General features: G+C 33.9%; 1 protein-coding gene and 2 pseudogenes across 1 annotated transcript; 1 reads left to right on the forward strand and 2 right to left on the reverse strand.

The window, feature by feature from the left end:
- The first annotated feature begins 2,921 nt into the window (after positions 1 to 2,921).
- Positions 2,922 to 5,271, forward strand: LOC133299220 (myosin-binding protein 3-like; annotated as a pseudogene).
- A 3,537-nt stretch (positions 5,272 to 8,808) lies between these two features.
- On the reverse strand, positions 8,809 to 12,411 carry LOC133299221 (paired amphipathic helix protein Sin3-like 2). The gene is made up of 2 exons (XM_061498656.1): positions 11,899 to 12,411; positions 8,809 to 9,846 (listed from the first exon to the last, which is right to left on the reverse strand). Exons 1-2 carry the CDS (start codon positions 12,409 to 12,411, stop codon positions 8,809 to 8,811), a joined length of 1,551 nt encoding a protein of 516 aa, XP_061354640.1.
- A 2,243-nt stretch (positions 12,412 to 14,654) lies between these two features.
- Positions 14,655 to 20,731, reverse strand: LOC133299222 (zinc transporter 1-like; annotated as a pseudogene).
- Positions 20,732 to 20,941: the final 210 nt, after the last annotated feature.

Here is a 20,941-nt window from a genome sequence, read left to right on the forward strand (position 1 = left end):
AATTAATTACGCATTTATTACAGTTTTGGAAATAATTAAATATTTATTGTACAATATAACGCCCAATTTGGGCGTCACTCAAGACGCCGAAATTGGGCGTCACTCAAGAGGCAATCATGCTTAATTTAGGCGTCACTTATTAGATATTGACACGTGTCATATTTTTTTCCAAAAAAATAATAATTTAATCTTAAAACTTCTGAAGACCATAACTTTTGACTCGGGTATCCAAATCAGGTAATTCTTTTTTTAATTCCACATAACTTTTCGAGATCTACGCAATGAGATCTCATTTGACATATTTTATGTCTCACAAACAAAATTTAAATTTGCAAGAATGATATTATAAGAAACGTTAAACCTGGAAGCCTCTGAGTTCTGGATTTGTGATTTAATATAAATAAATAAATTAAATTTTGATTTGTGATTTAAATTTTTTTTAATAATTTTTTTATTATAACAAAAATTTGGTTTGTGATTTAATTTAAAAATTAAAATTAAAATTATTATTAATAAGGAAAACAAAATAAAGATTTGATTTGTGACTTAAACTAAAAAATCATTTTGAAAAATCTGTAGAAATAAAGGAAATAATTAAATAAATATTCTAAATCTCTAAGGAAGAAGAATATTATTTTTGAAATTAATGATTAATGCTATAAGCTTCTAGGTTATTATTTATGGTCTGAAATTAATTATGGCTTATGAATTTTTTTCAAAAATAAAATTACCTAAATTAGGCGTGATTGCCTCTTGATTGAAACCCAATTTAGACGTCATTGGTGACGTGTCAGGTGTTGACACGTGTCACATTTTTAAACTCAGAAGCCTCTGTGTTTTGGGTTTGTGATTTAATATAAAAAATAAATCAAGATTTGATGTGTGATTTAAATTAAAAAATAACAATTATTATTAATAAGGAAAACAAAATAAAGATTTGATTTGTGATTTAAACTCAAAAATCAATTTGAAAAATCTGTATTAATAAAGGAAATAAATAAATAAATATTCTAAATCTCTAAGGAAGAAGGATTACCTGATTTAAATTTAAATTATGTTTGTGAGAAATAAAATATGTCAAATAAGATGTTATTGCGTCGATCTCGAAAATTTATGTGGAATCAAAAAAAGAATTACCCGATTTGGATACCCGAGTAAAAATTATGGCCTTCAGAAGTTTTATGATTAAATTATATTTTTTTGAAAAAAAATATGACACATGTCAACACCTGATGAGTGACGCCTAAATTAGGCGTGATTGCCTCTTGAGTGACGCCCAATTTCGGCGTCTTTAGTGACGCCCAAATTGAGCGTCATAATTTGCAATAAATGTGTAATTATTTTTAAAACTGTATTAAATGCGTAATTAATTTATTAAAAAGAATTAAATTAATTTTTTTGCCGATGGATTAATTTAATTTCATTAGTTGCGTTAGTTTGTCTGACTGGAGTGGTTGTGTCATCAATGTCTTTGACGGGAGAGGGTGCAGTCAACTTCTCTTATGGAACTGCTTGCACAATCTAACGTGAACCACTAGTCCGTAACAATAGTAACAATACATGAGGAATAGTGACCATTGTGCCACTGTTCCCACACAAATATACCAAAATGCCACGCGCGTGAATTTATTTCCCAAACTGCCATGCATGCAAGGTCGCTTGGAGCAGTAGCGAACTATGCATGATGAGGTGTCAGCAAGCTGGTGGTGTCATAGTTCGCTTCTGACACAAGCGACCTCTGTTGCAATTAATGCCTCACCTGCCATGACACGTGGCTTGCATGCAACAGAGGTCGCCCCCACCTGGGTGACCTGTGTGCAACGGCTAGTGCCACGTGGCTGACATGCGCCAAGGTCGCTCTCCACCTGGGCGAACTTGATGCAACGGTTCCCTATATGTACCCCCCACCGGTGTTTAGTTCCGCATATAACTCGATGTATGAGGACTCTCCATGCTGTCGAAATGCATCAACTACTAGTGGCACATCTTCATCCTCAACCACCTCCACAGCAACCCATTGCACGGGGTTACCAGAAGAAGCACATCTAGCAATCAGTCGAGACAGGGATTGACCTCGTTGTAATCTCAACTTCTTGTATATTATTTTCTTGAGCTCAGTATATTTGCAACGCGGACTCATGCGGAAGATCTTCGTATCTCCTTCAAACACTTGATCGTTCGGTCCAAAATATCTCCTCCCATTGTAATATAAAAGGCATATTATATCGTTGTTATTCTCACTCATTATGTACTGAAATAAACAAAGCAAAACAAACAGAAATGGAATTTTTTTTCTAAGAAAACAGACGAGACTGATTTTGGGAGAAGAGGAGGAGGGGTGTTTATATAACACTGAGTTTGCTGCCTTGGCCAGCGACCTGTAACTGTTGGCATGTAGTTAGCTTACCTAGGCAGCGAACTTCTGGTGAACTGCCACGTGTCACCAAGTTCGCTTCCCTGTCCAGCGAACTAGTGCAGTGGCTGCCACATGTCACCCAGTTCGCCTGGGACCCCAGCGACCTAGGTAGGGGTCTGACACGTGGCAAATTAAGTTCACCTGGCACTTCAGTGAACTCATCATACGTGTCAGCATTTATTGCAGACAAGTTCGCTTGTGTCAGAAGCGAACTCTGACACCACCAGCTTGCTGACACCTCATCATGCGTAGTTCGCTACTGCTCCAAGCGACCTTGCATGCGTGGCATTTTGGTATATTTGTGTGGGAACAGTGGCACAATGGTCACTGTTCCCAATACATGACGAGACTGGTTTCGTCATTCCTTTTGACGTGTTTGACTGCCTTAGTCCGGTAAAACTTATCAAATGTGCTTTTAATTGAAAAATCTTCCACAAAAAATTCATACAACGGTGCTTTTGCCTGCTAAATATGCTTCATAAAATGCAGTGCAAGGTTTCCTCATATGTACATAGATGCATATTTGCTATTGAAGCCTTCTTGGGGTGATGGGGATTACACAAGCAAAGGGACTCTAATTTTAGAAGTAATAGATGATGAAATTGAAGAAGGTGATAAAGAAAAGTTTGAGAGCAACAATGGGGAAGATCATGAACATGATGACGAAGGGATAGCAGATAAGCATCATATAGTTTGTGATGTTGAAAGCTTTTATCCTCAGAGAGGTGGCAAAGTTCTTTCTCAAACTTGCACTCTGATGAAAAGGATAAAGAGAGGGATGAGAAGGAAGATAGAAAACTTGAATTTGCATTTTGAGAATCATGTAGCTTGTGAAACTCATGCATTAGAGAGGGAGCAAATGATTGAAAGTTTTGCTACTGAGTCACCTATTAGAGCACAATCAAGTATATTTGAAGTGCCAGCATTATTCACAATGGATATGAATGCAGCTATAAAACAAACTTGAGAGAATTTCAAAGCTTGGATACAAACATGACAGGCTTGGAGAATTCTATAGGTTTGGAAGTTGAAGATTTAAAACTGTAGTTGAGTCACTTCCAGAGAGGATTACTATTTAAGAAGCTAATACTTTACCAAACGATGGCAACAATGTTGAAACTTGAATCCTCCTCAGAACCTCGGATAATACAAAAGGAACAGGACATGTTTTTTTAGAATTTCTTAACCATCATCTATTTAACTTGGGTTGTTCACGTTTCATGTTTCTATTTATTGAAGTCACCGAATGAAAACATAATGGGTTAGTACGATTATTTGAGTGATCCTGTTGCATATATCTTGACCATAAAATCTCACAAGTTTTTGGTCATGCAGCATGTCTACCTCAATCTCAAGATCCAGCCTGCTCATATGAATGCACACAAGAAGATGAATATTCAACAAGTGATGATAATGCTGAAGTTCAAAATGCTTTTGATGAATTCATTGCTCAGAATAATCTTTGTGAGCCTCAAGCTTTATCCAACTGTGGCAGCAATGCAGAAGCAGCTATAGAAGAAGCAGATAATACACGAGGTACATAGAAGTGTAGATGTAATACGTTTGCATACATTACATGAGATATCATTTTTAATATATTTAAAATATCAACAATTTTAAGAAGTTTTTTCTCCCCAGCCAATAAGCCTCCATTTCATGAACCAGACTGCTCTTGTCAATGCATACAAGAAGATCAATCTTCAACCAATGATGATGATACTGAAGTTCCCAATGCCTTTAATGTGTTCATTGCTCAGGACAACATATGAAAGTTTTACATATCATACATTATTTTTTTTCTTTTCATTTTGTTTCATCTCATGAAACTCCAACTTCTGTTCCTTACCTTAATAGGAAATTGATGCTCTTTGAGGATGGAAGTGTTGCAAGTGAGGCAGAATGTGGTGATCCAGTTTTAACAATTAAACGGCTAAAATCATCTTAAAAATCTGAAAGACTCTTTAAGTGTTTTATATCAGGAACTAGAAGAAGAGAGAAGTGCCTCTGCAATAGCTGCTAACCAGACAATGACAATGATTACCAGGCGGCAGGAAGAAAAAGCAGCAATGCAAATGGAAGCATTGCAGTGCCAAAGAATGATGGAAGAGCAATCAGAGTATGATCCGGAAGCTTTGCAGATTTTGAATGATTTAATGATGAAAAGAGAGAAAGAGAAGCAAGAACTTGAAATGGAATTGGAAGAGCACAGGAAAAAGATACTGGACTATGAAGGAAAAGAGAAATTGAGGGTGTTGAGAAGAAAAGATGGAATTGTAAGAAGTAGAGACTCCTCTTCATCTTGCAGCAACATGGATGAGCTAACCATTGATCTTAATTAACTATGAAGCAAAGGATGAAGACAATGGCATCTTCAACCATGAGGAAAGCAGCCACAACAATTTAAGTGCTGATACAGTTTCAAATTTGGAGGAGATGGCAATAGACTGTGCAAAGTATATAAGTGTTGTTGATAATTCATTGGCAGAATTTGAGGAAGAGAAGGTGTCCATTCTAGATGAGTTCAAAGCATTGAGGGAAAAACTTATCGCAGTGGTGATATAATGAGCAATTCCTTGATGAATTTAACTTGATTGAGCTTTCATCAAGACCAGGTGACAAAGACTTGATATGCAAAACTCATTTCCTACACTTGAAATGGATAGTATGAAGGTGTCCTTTGAAGAGGAGGTTGATCATGTTTATGAGAGGTTACAAGCTCTTAAAACAGATAGGGAGTTTCTAAAGCACTGTAAGGGATCCACACAGAATGGAGACAAAGGAATGGATCTTCTTCAAGAAATCTTGCAACATCTTTGTGCGAGCTCCTCAAAAATTTATCCCCTGCTCCTTTTATCTGTTTTGCATAACTACTAAATTTTAGCCTTTACCTATGCCAACAAATTCTAAAAAGTTTGAAAATTATCTAGTGCCAAGGCACTAGCTAACCCCAATGTGGCTTTGTCACTGAAGAGTGAAGTATAAAAAAGAGCTTTATCCTTCAATGAAGTGATAAGTTAGGCCTTCTAAATGGATCCAATATGACATCTAACACAAAGCACTTTGTTTTAGATTGTCTTAGAGATGAGTTCATCACATTTGGAGTTTCATTTAAGACTTATTATGGCAACCAATTCTCGTGATGTAGAGCTCATATTTTTTTATTTATTTTTTTGTGTGTACATATAGAGCCCATATTTAGTTGGGTTTATGTGTGATTAAAAGAATTTTGTTAATAGGTGAGCCAATGTTATTAAACTGATTATCAATTCGGTTGAGATACTAAGTTGACAAGTCATTGGCTCAATCTATGAATCACTTGTTGAACTTGCTGGTTGAATTACTTAATTGAATTATATAAGAATATATAATAAATGTAATAATAAAAGTATTATGATAAATATATACTTGTGGTATAGTGATTAATGTTAGAAAGATATAAAATTATTAATGTAATATCACCTAATATATTAAGGTTTTGGATTAAAATAGATCTTTACCATTAATGTTGCATTACGTAGGTTAGGTTGTGGGTGTTAACAGTATGAGCTTGGAAAATTTCACACGGCAAAATAATGTATCGATTATGTATAAATTATAATCTGTATATATTTGTTAGTTATGGTTATGATGACTGAAGTTACTGTTTAGACCTCATAATTACTTCTTCATGGATCATGATATTCATTAATTAATTATAATTTTTTCAAAAATATGTTTAGTGATATATTTTTATTTATTTTAAATAATTCATATTTCTATCGTCGATTTATACTCTCAATCAAAAACATATAATTGAAAATATTATATTCAACTGTCAAATTATTATTATTATTATTATTGTTATGAGGTGAAAAGTTTTGGGCGACCTTTGGAGGACAGTAGCCTCATTAAACTATGATGAATATGTAAGTATTTTATTTGAAAGTGGTAATTAGTGAAATGATTATAATGTTGATCATCTCAAAATATTTTTTTTTTTTGGTGAAGATCTCAAAATTATTTACTTCTTAAGAATAGTGTTGTAACAGAGTGCATGTCAAACAAATGGCATAACATATGCCGGAACAAAATTTTGACGTGCATAATTACACCAGATTGTTTTATTTACTCTAAAATCAACGGCAAATTGAGAAGACTAATTTTGTTAGGATGGAGAAAAAAAGATTATAGCGAATTATGAAGCGGAGAAAGTTATATTTATTATCATTTTAGACTTATTATTCTTATTATCTGATTAGTTACCGTTATATTAATTTGAAATCAACAATAGAAAAATAGAAGAAAAAAATAACTGTTGTTGATTTTGAATTAATCCTTTGATAAATAGAAGAAAAATGCATGTATCTCCAAGAAACTCTCAAAGAAAACTAAAGCGCTCAAAATGTAAAAACTGATTACAACTAAAAACTGAATTCTCTCTTCAACATGAAAATCTGACTTCCACTAAGTTCTGAGTTCCACTCCTTTTTACAAAACAAAGACTACTTAAAAAAAAAAATATATCTTCAAATTGATGTTGTCCCTCATATCAAACAAGCATCCAACGACCTTCAAATTTCCATCTCATCTTCTTCTTTCATCTTTCATTGCCATGTGTCCTTTTCTGTGTATAAAAAGAAAAATAATTTGCAAAAAGTTAAAATTTCTTTTCTTTTACCTCTTTTTATCAACTTGGGCTTACTTCTTTAAATTTGGCCCAAAGTTTACCTGCACTTTAATACAATTCAGCCCATAAAACATAAGATAATTACCACTAAATTAAATAGAAATTAAGACTACCACTCGTCAGATTAGGTTTTGGCCTAAATACGTTAAGTTTATATAAAATATTTTGAACTTGGTTTGACCTATTAATTTGGTGTACTCTACATTATAGGTTTGGTCTTGTCTATATTTAAAAATCAAAATATATGACCTAGGCATATTAACATGTTTAAGCCTACGAATCTTTAATAATTATCAAAGTTAATATATATATATATATATATATATATAAAATAAATTTTTATTAGTTAAATTTATATAAATAATTATTTATTTTATTTGAATTAAATTAAATAATACGATATACTGACGTATAGGTCAATATTTGTAAAAGGAAATGTTTTCTAAACAAGTTTTTTTTGAGGTCCAAGCCTATTTTATTTTACTAAATATATTAGCTAGGTCAAACCTAACCTACTTAGACCGAATTATAAACACTTAATAGACCATTTGATCCATTTAAATCCCTACATGGAAGTTATGTGTGAGGAAGAACTTGCAATTTGTGTGTTAACAGTATTGAGCTTGGAAAATTTCACACGGCAAAATAATGTATCGATTATGTATAAATTATAATCTGTATATATTTGTTAGTTGTGGTTATGATGACTGAAGTTACTGTTTAGACCTTATAATTACTTCTTCATGAATCATGATATTTTTTAATTAATTATCATTTTTTCAAAAATATGCTTAGCGATATATTTTTATTTATTTTAAATAATTCATATTTCTATCATCGATTCATACTCTCAATCCAAAACATATAATTGAAAATATTATATTCAACTGTAAAATTATTATTATTATTGAGGTAAAAAGTTTTGGGCGACCTTTGGAGGATAGTAGCCTCATTAAACTATGATGAATATGTAAGTATTTTATTTGAAAATGGTAATTAGCGAAATGAATATAATGTTGATCATCTCAAAATAATTTACTTCTTAAGAATAGTATTGTAACCGAGGGCATATCAAACAAATGGCATAGCGTGTGCCGGAACAAAATTTTGACGTGCATAATCACACCAGATGTTTTATGTACTCTAAAATCAACGGCAAATTGAGAGTACTAACTTGGTTAGGATGGAGAAAAAAAGGTTATAGCGAATTGAGAAGCGGAGAAAGTTATATTTATTATTATTTTAGACTTATCACTCTTATTATTTGATTGGTTATTGTTATATCAATTTGAAATCAATAATAAAAAAATAGAAAGAAAAAAAAAACTATTGCTGATTTCGACTTTGATAAATAATTAGATAGTAAGGGTGGTACGTCTAAAATATAATAAATATAACCGCCCCAACTGAGAGGCTTGATAGTACCAATTTTAATTATTATTATTTTAACCTTGAATAAAATTCATTAAACCAGTAATGAAAAAGAATTGAAGTGAGTAAACATAAACAGAAAAACCAAAATCACTGGGATCTGGAAGCTTGTGAAGCTCCAAAAAATAATCCATTTTCTTTATCACTGGCTGCTACACTAGTATGCTGTGAACATTCCTTTACCTCAGTTACTCTACCATCAGCCTCATTTATACTCTCATATCACATGAATACCGAACTAATTTGTTTCCAGCTGCAATAGTAGACTGAAGAATATCATCCTCTTTCTGCTGCTTCACTTTAAGTGATTTTTAGAATAAATTTCAGCCCAAACTTTATTGAAATCTGAACGACACCGACTCCACTCCTCCTGTTTCTGCTTCAGTCGAGTCAATATTACAGGGAGCGCACGAGTTGGGTTTTTACGCAATATGTCTATAACGTCAAGACCATGGTCACCATATAGACGTTCAATGCACCTTAAATTTTGAACAGTAAAGTAATCTTCAATACGGTTCAGAGTCTCCATATTGATCTTATTTTCATTCATGTTATTATATAATTCCTCTGCACGTTTAGCTGCAGAACTCACAGACTCTAATAACATGTCCAGCTCAAATCTGTCATCTTCACATCTGAACAAGCTCTCTTCGTACTGATTCCTGCACATATGTTCGGAAGAGTAATCCTCACTTCCTGAACTCACAGATACCCAGTGATCATTCAATACTTGAGCACCAAGCTCAGATCTCTGACTAGCTGTAGGAATTGGATAATCAGCAGGTAGAAGCCGGTAGCTGGGAGTGCAACGTTTACAGTCACTGAGGTCAAGTTCTTGAATGGATTTTCCCATGTACTCCTTCTCCCTGTATCTTTCCTTCTCTTTAGCTCCATCCATCTCACGCTTCTGCTCTTTGTCTTTGTCTTTGTCTTTGTCCTCCAACTTTGATGATCTTAGTGACTTTTTACTCATGACACCAGCAAGGAACCCATCAATATTTTCCAAACACTCCAGGAAATCATTGAATTCCACCATAAGATCAAGATGCTTTCCAAGTAAATCGGTTACCAAATTTTGCAATTCATTCCTTTTTATTATTTCACTGACGAAAAAATTATGAAGGCACTTCAAGAAAGCTTGGTAGTCATCAGCACTGTTCAACTTCTCCTTAACTTTCTCAAAGAAACTGAATGCTTGACTATACATGTTCTTTAAGGTATCCTTGTCTTCCTTAGAAGAAAAGTCTGAAGCCAACCCAAAACCTTCAGCCTTCTTGACAGATTTCTTTTTCTCATGAAAGCGCTGCAAGTTCAAATCCCTGCTGTTATTATTTTATATTGACAAAAATCTCACATGAGTCTTTACAATATTATTATTTTTTATTCTATAAATAATGTTCGCCCATCTAAATGTGACAACGCCTAACTCACCAGGTGTTGTAAGCGAGTTAGGTAACGTGACATTTTGAACAAAAATTTACAAAATGTGACATTCAGATAATTTTTTACAAAAAATGTGGCACTTTAATCGTTGTCCATCAAAGAATCCTATAACAATTTCCATCTTAAAAACAAATCAAGAATTACAAGCCGTCTGTACTAAATAGGGAATGAAAGAAAGGGGCAAAAAAGTAGAATACATTCTTATATATTAAATTAAAGTTTATTCTCTTAAATGTAATGCCTATAATAGAGTAAACGCATATGATTTACTCTGCATCAGTATCCTTTCTATATATACTGCAAAAGACAACTCTGTGTTTTGTGATATAGTTTCTGAACTGTTAAGAGTTTGTTTCGTGCCAGCTCAGTTTCTGTTAGAAGTTAGATTTGCTGAGCTGGGGGGACACTGTAATCAGTTTAATCTTAAGTCAATAACACAGTTCTCACTCAGAAACTTTCTCTGATCTCTTCTCTATCTCTCATCCTCTCTCTCTCTCTCTCTCTCATACTTACATTTACTCAACAAACATAAACACATACTAGAACAGACGAAACGTACAAAGAAAAAAAACAGAACAAACTTAAAAAATAAAAATAAAAAATAAAAAAGGAACCTACTCAGTCACAAAATTATATTCTGTTATGTAAACTTATTTACATTCACTCCAATTCCTTCTTATACTCAAACTACGTTGATTGAGAAAACTGCATTACACTCAACTAACAGAAAACAACCTTTTCGTCCTAATCAGCAATAACTTTGGGGTAATTGATGAATCATGTAGCTTGTGAAACTCATGCATTAGAGAGGGAGCAAAAGATTGAAAGTTTTGCTACTGAGTCACCTATTAGAGCACAATCAAGTATATTTGAAGTGCCAGCATTATTCACAATGGATATGAATCCAGCTATAAAACAAACTTGAGAGAATTTCAAAGCTTGGATACAAACAAGACAGGCTTGGAGAATTCTATAGGTTTGGAAGTTGAAGATTTAAAACTGTAGTTGAGTCACTTCCAGAGAGGATTACTATTTAAGAAGCTCATACTTTACCAAATGATGGCAACAATGTTGAATCTTCCTCAGAACCTCGGATAATACAAAAGGAACAGGACATGTTTTTTTAGAATTTCTTAACCATCATCTATCTAACTTGGGTTGTTCACGTTTCATGTTTCTATTTATTGAAGACACCGAATGAAAACATAATGGGTTAGTACGATTATTTTTAGTGATCCTGTTCTTGACCATAAAATCTCACAAGTTTTTGGTCATGCAGCATGTCTACCTCAATCTCAAGATCCAGCCTGCTCATATGAATGCACACAAGAAGATGAATATTCAACAAGTGATGATAATGCTGAAGTTCAAAATGCTTTTGATGAATTCATTGCTCAGAATAATCTTTGTGAGCCTCAAGCTTTCTCCTATGGTGGCAGCAATGCAGAAGCAGCTATAGAAGAAGCAGATAATACACGAGGTACAAAGAAGTGTAAGAATTAAAAGAACTTAACACACTCCAGCATACTTACATTTACTCAACAAACATAAACACATACTAGAACAGACGAAACGTAGAAAGAACAAAAAAAAAAACAGAACAAACTTAAAAAATAAAAATAAAAAATAAAAAAGGAACCTACTCAGTCACAAAATTATATTCTGTTATGTAAATAAGTTTACATTCACTCCAATTCCTTCTTATACTCAAACTAACTAGGTTGATTGAGAAAACTGCATTACACTCAACTAACAGAAAACAACCTTTTCGTCCTAAATAATCAGCAATAACTTTGGGGTAATAAGTTATGAGTCAGATTAGTTCTAGCAAACCCAACCCCATGAGCTAGGAAAATGAAAATGTAGAGAGAAAGAATCATCCAATAAAACCGTTAAAAAGGGGAGAAATGGATACCTCAAGAAATTGTTGAGCATTTATATGATCAGGTTCTCTCTCATCCTGATCACGATTAATCCTCCTATCCTTACTCTCACGTTTCCTCCGCTTCTTGTGCATGTTCATCATTGTGTTGTCATCATCCATCTCAGGGTGTTCAACACTCAGATCACGCTCACGATCATGAGAAGGAAGCCTCTTTCGTCGATATACTTGCATTTGCCGCATCATGGGTGCCATAGAACTCCGCTCACTAAAGCGCTGCAATGAATTTCGAGCATCCGGAGCATGCTGTGTAGAAGGTGCTGCGAAACTATCTGGTAAGAATCTAGTGAACTCCTCAAGCAAATCTCGATGATCCTTAAACAGGGTAGCAACCTCACTATAAATTTCACCCATGTCCTTATGCTCTTTGCGGTACATATTGGAAATGTTCAAGAACGATTTGTAAACATGCTCATCACTTTGGAATCGTTTCTTTATCTTGTTCACAAAACTAATAGCTTCTTCAAATTCAACCGTTTTCTTTGGAGGAGCCTCATCCCTTACTCTCTTCATCTTTTATCGGTTCTCCAGATTTTCCTAGGAAAATTCGCTGGAAAACAAGTCGAGTAGATCGACAAGAGAAAAAAAAAAAAGAGTGAAGTGTTTGATCGGACAGAACAACAAGGTAAACAAGAAAAACAACAAATAGGGTTTCTTCTTTCTCTGTCTCTCTCACGTTGTTGCGTTAGAACGATGGAAACTGAGGCGGTGGGAACCAATTAAAAGGCTAGATTTATAATTTTATATGGGAAAAAAATTTAATTATTGCATTTTAATTAATTAATTATGCAATTTGGATTGTGATTTTTTTTTTGGAGGTTTGGATTGTGATTTGATAGAAGAAAATAAATAAAATTTGTGATATGTGATTTAATTTTTTACAGTTTTGGATTGTGAACCAATCTGCGTGTGTGATTTAATATAAAAAATTAATCAAGATTTGATGTGTGATTATATTTAAAAAATAATTTTTTTTATTTTTATTATAAAAAAAATTTGGTTTGTTATTTAAATTAAAAGTAACAATTATTATTAATAAGGAAAATAAAATAAAGATTTGATTTGTGATTTAAACTCAAAAATCAATTTGAAAAATCTGTATTAATAAATGAAATAATTCAATAAATATTCTAAATCTCTAAGGAATAAGGATTACCTAATTTAAATTTAAATTATGTTTGTGAGAAATAAAATATATCAAATGAGATGTCATTGCGTAGATCTCGAAAAGTTATGTGGAATCAAAAAACAATTACCTGAATTGGATACCCGAGTCAAAAGTTATGGCCTTCAGAAGTTTTATGATTAAATTATTATTTTTTTTAGAAAAAAAATGACACGTGTCAACCTTAGGTGAGAGACGCCTAAATGAGGCGTCACATGTGACGACCAAAAAAAGTGTCACATTGTGAAATAGATCTGTAATTATTTCCAAAACTGCCATAAATGCGTAATATTTAATTAAAATGCAATAATTAAATTTTTTTGCCAATTTTATATATCTCAAAGATATGAATTAGTATTATTATATCTCCTTGGAGTGATGGATCAATCAACAAATTAATGACTCTACTAATTTAATTTAATATATTATTTAAAAGTAATATATTAAATTAATATATTTAAAATCAAATTAAATCTAATCATGCCAATTATTAAAAAAACTTTAAAATATATCTTGTTTTTAAAATTAAATAAAATAAAACATAAATGAAATGATAATTAAAATTCATAAAATTTATATTTAATATATTTGAATTTTATTTATCCTGATGATATAAGCATAGGTTGTGTCAAAATTTCTATATAAATACATAAAATACAAAATTTAAAAGTACACAATACGATAAAGTTTTGTTTCAAAATTTAAAAGTACATAATACAAAATTTAAAAGCACAAATTCTTTTAGTTTTAAAATAATCATTGTTTAAAGATTTGTACAAAAATTAAATAATTCATTAAATTCTTTACGATTTAATGAAAATATAAGTTTATTTGATTATATTACACCTTCACTCTATTAAATCATTCTTATTTCAATAAGTAGAAATAAAAAAATAAAGTAGAGCTAAGAAAATAATATATTTTTATTTTTTAAAGTGACAAATAATTTAGAATAAATTATAACTTTTTAAATACAATTAGATACATAAAATGTGCCTATCATAGTAGAAAGCAAGTTAAATTCAACACCATATTATTTAAGTGGAAAGTGTTTGTCATTTTAAATGACATAAAGTTATGTCATTTGTAACGCTCGGTCGCTTCAAGAATCAATGACTATCCCCACATACTAACACGAGACTTTTCAGTGTGCTTTTTTCTCACTCGCACACTTCCCGGGAAAACTTCCCAGGAGGTCACTCATCCCATAATTGCTCCTAGTCAAGCACACCTAACTGTGGAGTTCTTCCGATCCGGGCTACCGAAAAGCAGATGCATCTTGTTAGTATAGGTAGTACCAATTAATTCTTATAAGCTATTCTCAAACTGTGCAGTCTCATACCTGCACAGTCTTTGGAATTCTTCTCTTTCGGGTGTCGATTCGATTCATTCATGCATGTGACCCCACGCTGGAAGCCTGTCAGGAGCCGCTCCTTGTCCGTGCCCCTTTGCACTGCGCTACAAATTAGTATTGATACTAAAGCTGCTATTTTGTATCTAAGAGATTTGGCTTTATATCATTTGTCTCATTAACGGAAAAAGTATACAAATTAAATAATTTTTCACTTACACCGAACCGATCACAAAAATCTCAGTACAAAGTCCTTTTACCCCATATGTGTATATATGTGTGTGCCCACGCGCATGTGCGCATATGTGCGTGAGGTACGCATGTGTGATATAGTTTATCCCAAATTTTCATAAGGAGATATAATTTTCCAAGTCCCATCCCCTCAAAGAACTGGTGAAAAGTCAAAGCAGCCACCAAAGGCTTTATTGTCTTTGGATTCTCTGAGGCTCCCAAAAAAATTCCTATTATGATGGAATGAACCACAATTCCCAGCTCCAACACCAAAATGCAATCAAAAACCTCAATCACAATCAATAACAATTCAAAATTAAAAAAATTATCATCAACAAAACAACTCTCGGTTCAAGTGGTAAAGAGCTTTCGAGTTTAGAAATTAAAAAATTATCAATTTAAGATAAGAAGAAAATCCATCTCGAATACTATATTGAAAAATTAAAAAAATTTAAATATACTACCTGTGATATGACCCGATGACGAAGTAGCTCTGAGGACTCAGAAGGAACATTTCTATGTGCATGACCATGTGTTGTATGTGTGTGAACATGCACATGCCCTGGTTCTTTCTCCAAATCCCCAGTCTCAACTTGGGTACCCTTAAAATGGTATTTCTAAAAATAAGCAGTGGCATAAGTATCAACCATAAAGGCACCCATAGGAGTGCAGATAGCCAAAAATCTAGTGAATGGAAAATCTCCCCATGGTTGCACATTTAAACAAGGTGATGTAAGATCATTAAATGCATCAGGCAAAACATGAATAAAACTGGTGGCCAATATAACACCCGCAACAAAAGCCTTAATTATAAAGAAAATATCCTTCCCAAGGCTTAGAGCAGGTATACTTTTAGCATGGAATAGGATACAAACACCAATTGCGCTACAAATTAGTATTGATACTAAAGCTGCTATTTTGTATCTAAAAGCTTTGGCTTTATATCATTGATCTCATTAACGGAAAAATATACAAATTAAATAATTTTTCTTACACCGAACCGATCACAAAAATCTCAGTACAAAGTCTTTTTACCCCATATGTGTATATGTGTGTGTGTGTGTGTGCGTGTAACAGCCCATTGTATACCGGTATTGTTAACATTAATTATGATATTAAGCGCAGTTACAATCACAGCAGTTCATCTATAAAAATGAGAGTAAACTTTTTTCGTTATTACGCGAGTTTTTAAAACAATAAAAGGCGTAATAATTAAAAGAGTAAATACCCTTTTTGGTCCCTAACAAAAAAGACGGTCCCTACTTTAGTCCCTCACAAAAATAAATTAGTCAGTTAGTCCCTATAAAATTCAAAGTGGACCCATTTAGTTGAAATCGTGGTCCCTCGCAAATTCAAAAAAGACCCATATTAGTCCCTCAAAATGACTAAAATGGGTCTACTTTGAATTTGTTAGGGACTAACTGACTAATTTATTTTTGTAAGGGACTAAAGTGGGGACCGTGTTTTTTGTTAGGGACCAAAAAAAGTGTTTACTCTAATCAAAAGCTGTGACCGTAATGGTAAACTCTTTGCGGAATACTTATTTAAACTAATTTTGTAACTTATTTTACTTATTACAAGTCACTAAGGGGCTCCCATAAACCCACATAGCATAATTCTCACTTTCACGTTTTCTACTCTTCCAAACATAGTTCGGTCACTGATTTTCTGCGGATAAACATTATTCTAAAAACCTCACATCTTTTGATTTTTTATTCTACACTCAATTACCTTTCTAGAAAGCTATCACACGCTTTATTTAGATTCCGTTTGCTCCAGATATCGCCGTTTGAAGTTGGACAAGCAAAACGGCCAACCAACCCCAAAACAGCTCCGAACATCCCTCACTCCACGAATGACTGCAGAAAATAAACTCAACCAATTGCTATCAAATTTTTATTAAAAAACTAGATACCTCAAACTTGAATTTGATATATCATACACTTAATTTGACTAAGAAATGAAATGGGAATAAATTTCTCAAAACCGGTCTAGAACTGCCACATGTGCAGTGAGCAAATGGGCAGTCTGTACTCTCTGCCTTCTCCAGGCCGACGGTCAACCCATAATTTTATCAATTTTTACCACAATATAGAGGACATGTCAACCTTCAAAACTACATAAGGAACGTCCTTATCGGACCTCTATGGAGGGAGATATGCTCTCCCGAAATTTGCCTAAAATATGTCAATTTCTAGAAATTTTGCTAGAGTTTCCTTTATTTTTACAAAAATCCTCAAATTTGCTAATGTGATCTAGGACCTCAAATGTACCTAATAATCATTGGGTAGCACACACAAGGACCAACAATGTCTTGGGGCACTTACAACCCATCACAGTTTATTTTACTTATATAATACGTAGCACATTTCTTACTTTGTTAATTCTCAATACGTTTCAATCATCAAAGTTCAATTGCATGCATTTACTAATCATACACATAATCACAATCCTAAAATAGGCCTATTTCCCTTTCATCATATTACATGTACTTCATAATTACATCAACTCACGCATAGTTTACAAGGCTTCACATGACACATTACACTTACATCTTAAATCTCCAAATAATACATTGTAAAGAAACCTCCAAATGACATAATACAAACACACCTAAACTTAGGCAAAAAAAACATGAACAAATATGACTATAACTCTCATCTTATCAACATATACATGTTCATGCCCTAAGTCTGGCCTAGGCCCAATGGCCATCAAAATGCAAAAGTATAAAGTCCTCCAATGACTCATCCTACGGGCCTCTTGCCCACCGCTCTGGCACCACTGCTACCTCCTGAAATAATGCCCCCAAGACGGGGTGAGATATACAGATATATCTCAGTAACCTAGAGGTTCTAAAGAATACTCCACCCAATGGTTCACTTCGATGCATATAAATAATACAAAATAACATCTTAAAAAACGGGATAAAGCAAGGGATTTAGAGAAACTGGGGAAATATAGGAAAACAAAATACGACGAAGCGGAAATGGTAGCTACCAACGTCCTGCCTAATGGCTTGGCATATAAGCCTACGGGTCTCATCCAAGGCGTTTTCGAAGAACATCCAACCAAGGTACCCCTCCCATCCACATACACCCGAGACTTCCTAGTGTGCTCCTATCCGGATCACACACCACGACCCTAGGTCAACTGGAACTCCCTCTCGGAGACCTATCCAATGGAAGTCTGAAATGCCCGAAGGCAATACTATCTACTATCTAGAGACTCGGTACATATGTACCCACACAAATACTCAATGCATGATCATGTTATTCTACATTACTCATATACATTTCCTACCATCACCCTCAACGGGCATGGTGAAACACACAAGGGGATCAAGCCCCAGCACAAGGATGTTACCTTAATAAGCCTTTCCACTTAGCTCCAAAGCAGTATATTTTCCAAGCTCTTTACTTAACAGAAATGCCTACACAGAGGACATTCCCAATTACTTAAAACTCATATGAACACATGCAAGTTACTAATTATACAAGCATTGCTCCAATCACTTACCTCAATCCCACTTGGTCCAGAACCAAGGGCAATCCACCGACTCACGGTTCGGGGTTCAAATCAATGTACGACAACCTTCAACAACCATGTACGAATCATCAGTTCACGGCAATTCTATCAGAATACAAAAAACGTCAAAAACCCCTACTCCCTTGTAGGTTCGGCCAAAGTAGTGTAAATTTGATATTTATTTTCCTAAATTTTCTTTCTCATTTTTTTAGGCATCCTTAGGTTGCCAAAAGGCCATATCAAGTGCCACTTTTTATTTTACGACATTTAAACGTCGTTTTGCCTAATATTTCGCTCTAGGATCCTTTATGACTCTCAACACCATCAATTACTTTTCATTGATTCTCCAACCTTCCAACCACCACACAACCCATCTAGTTACCATTTAATACATGATACATCATCCAAGCAATGTCAACAACATCAAATCCCTAAATTTCCCTACATGGCCGAATTATAATATAGGCAATTCCAAAGGATTTTCACTCAATTTTAACCACTACACACCTCATACAATCCCATTATATCAACATACAATCATACAAAAACTCACCAATCCAATCCTAACACATTTTCAAAACTTAAAGTCATGACAACCTCACAAATTTCTAAGTTAAAAATTCACATTTTTCATCAATAATTTTTATTGCATTTATGGCTACTACACATCATTCTAAGACACATTCATGTACAAGCATTTTCCATTTGATCTCTCTAAACACATCAATCACAAAATCCCCCTTTAGGGTTCATGAAATCAATCACAAGATTAAACCGTTAAAATGCAAGGAAACTCACCCCAAAGCTTGGCACAAGGCTCCTCCTAAACATACTCCACCATTGGAACATCTAGAAACTCCATGAACACAAATCTAAACAACTTGGACGTGGACTTAGGGAGGAGATATCTCAAAAATTAGTGGCTTTCAAGGCTTAGGAGTACCACCAATGGGTTTAGAAGGCAATTTTAAATGAATTTCAACACAAAAATCAAAGGATTTGATGGAGGAATGATGGAGTTATGGAGAAATGAAAGTTTGAAGTGAAATGGCTCATGGGAGGGGAAGGGCCGCGGGTTTGCTTGGATGAGAGGAGGGAAGTGATGATGAATAGTGTCCTAGGCTTATGTGGCTTAAGTGGTTTAAGTGGGGTGGGTCCCACCGCCACCTCACACGATTTCAAACTCATTTGAATTTCTCTGCGATTCCACTCAACGTCCATAAATTCAAAACCAATTTAGAAACTCTAATTTTTAACATTAACCATTATCCTTTAATTATACTTGATCAGATGAATCCGGAGTTCTCGGTCGTTCGGAGAAAACACTGTTTTAAGCTGTTGCGCGCGCCGTTGGCACGCTTCCCCAAACTTACTTATTTCCACCAAATTTCATCAGAATCATATTCCCTATTTCTATAAACCATTTATAATTCATATTTAAAACCTAGAGCTCAAAACTCAATCAGCACGCTTTACGGTGCAACTCTACCGCGGTATTTTGACCCGGTAAAACACTATTCACTGAATTTTCTGAAACTTGCCTAACCATTCAATTTTTCGTTTTGAATCCATTTCCAGGGTTATTTTCATCATCTGAGACCTTCTACTCAATTTTTATCTTCCTAGGGTTGCGTGTTGGCTAATTACCGTTTTGCCCTTTCTTTGTATTTTTGCCTAATTTTCAGAATTTTCACTAATCCTTCACTTTAATCCTCATTTAATAATTTAAAATTTAATTTAGAATTGTGAGGTGTTATAATCACCCCACCTTTTAGAATTTTGTCCACAAAATTAACATCCTAACGATCCCGTAACTCGGGATGTAACCGGAGAATCTCATTTTTCCACTCTCTACTAGCCTCCTTAGGTGTGCATCTTTACAATTTTACTTTCGTCACAGGTATAACCTTGTTTTTGTGGTATCCTTCGTTACCCAATCCTTCACAAAACTTGACAATTTCGGGGATCTGGCCTCTTAATTCACTATATTTTCACTGTTCCCATAGACTACAGTTGCATTTTCGTTAATTTTTATGTCATAATATGCTCATATTACAAACTTGTCTGCCTAATTTCACCTTATTTTCATCTTTATCTATCTTTATGACCCAATGTCGTTCCCAAAAGCCTCTAACCCTATTCATAATAGACTCTACTCGTTCTCATGTATATTAACTGATTATTCCTAGAATATTTCCAACTCACACTTTCTTTAGTACTTACTCCTTTTGTTGTCCCTGCTGTTTCAATACTACCCCAATATATCGGTACTTTGCATTAATGTTACAATCTTACCATTTTGCTGTTGCCTTAGCTTTCACATGAGCACATACCTTCTTGTCTAAATGGCACTCTACAGTATCCAATAATCCCAACTCACATTAAATTTCATATTTGCATACTTTACTTTACTCTGTCACATGTCTCCACATCCATTGGATAATCACAACTATATTTTTCCCTTTGGGATACGAAGCTAACAATCCCCACAACAGCTCATACTTCCTGTCAGTCATTTCAAGGTCTTCACCCACAATTCCAATCATGACTCTTTCCATCTACAACATCATGTTTATGATCTACACTCTTTGTTAATCTATTTGTCATTTAAACATCTAAACTCTATCAATTTAGCCCTCTCAGAGCCTAAACACAACATCTATCAATGGCTTCCGCATTAAAGGCCTCATTCCTAATACTTTCACTAACTAACCATTTTTATCCTTTCATTCGATGTAAATGTTGCAATTCAACATATGTTCCCCTTA

The sequence above is a fragment of the Gastrolobium bilobum genome, unplaced genomic scaffold (assembly GCF_033153095.1).
Source record: "Gastrolobium bilobum isolate Gb01-03AN ecotype WA unplaced genomic scaffold, APGP_CSIRO_Gbil_v1 utg523642, whole genome shotgun sequence".
NCBI lineage: Eukaryota > Viridiplantae > Streptophyta > Magnoliopsida > Fabales > Fabaceae > Gastrolobium > Gastrolobium bilobum.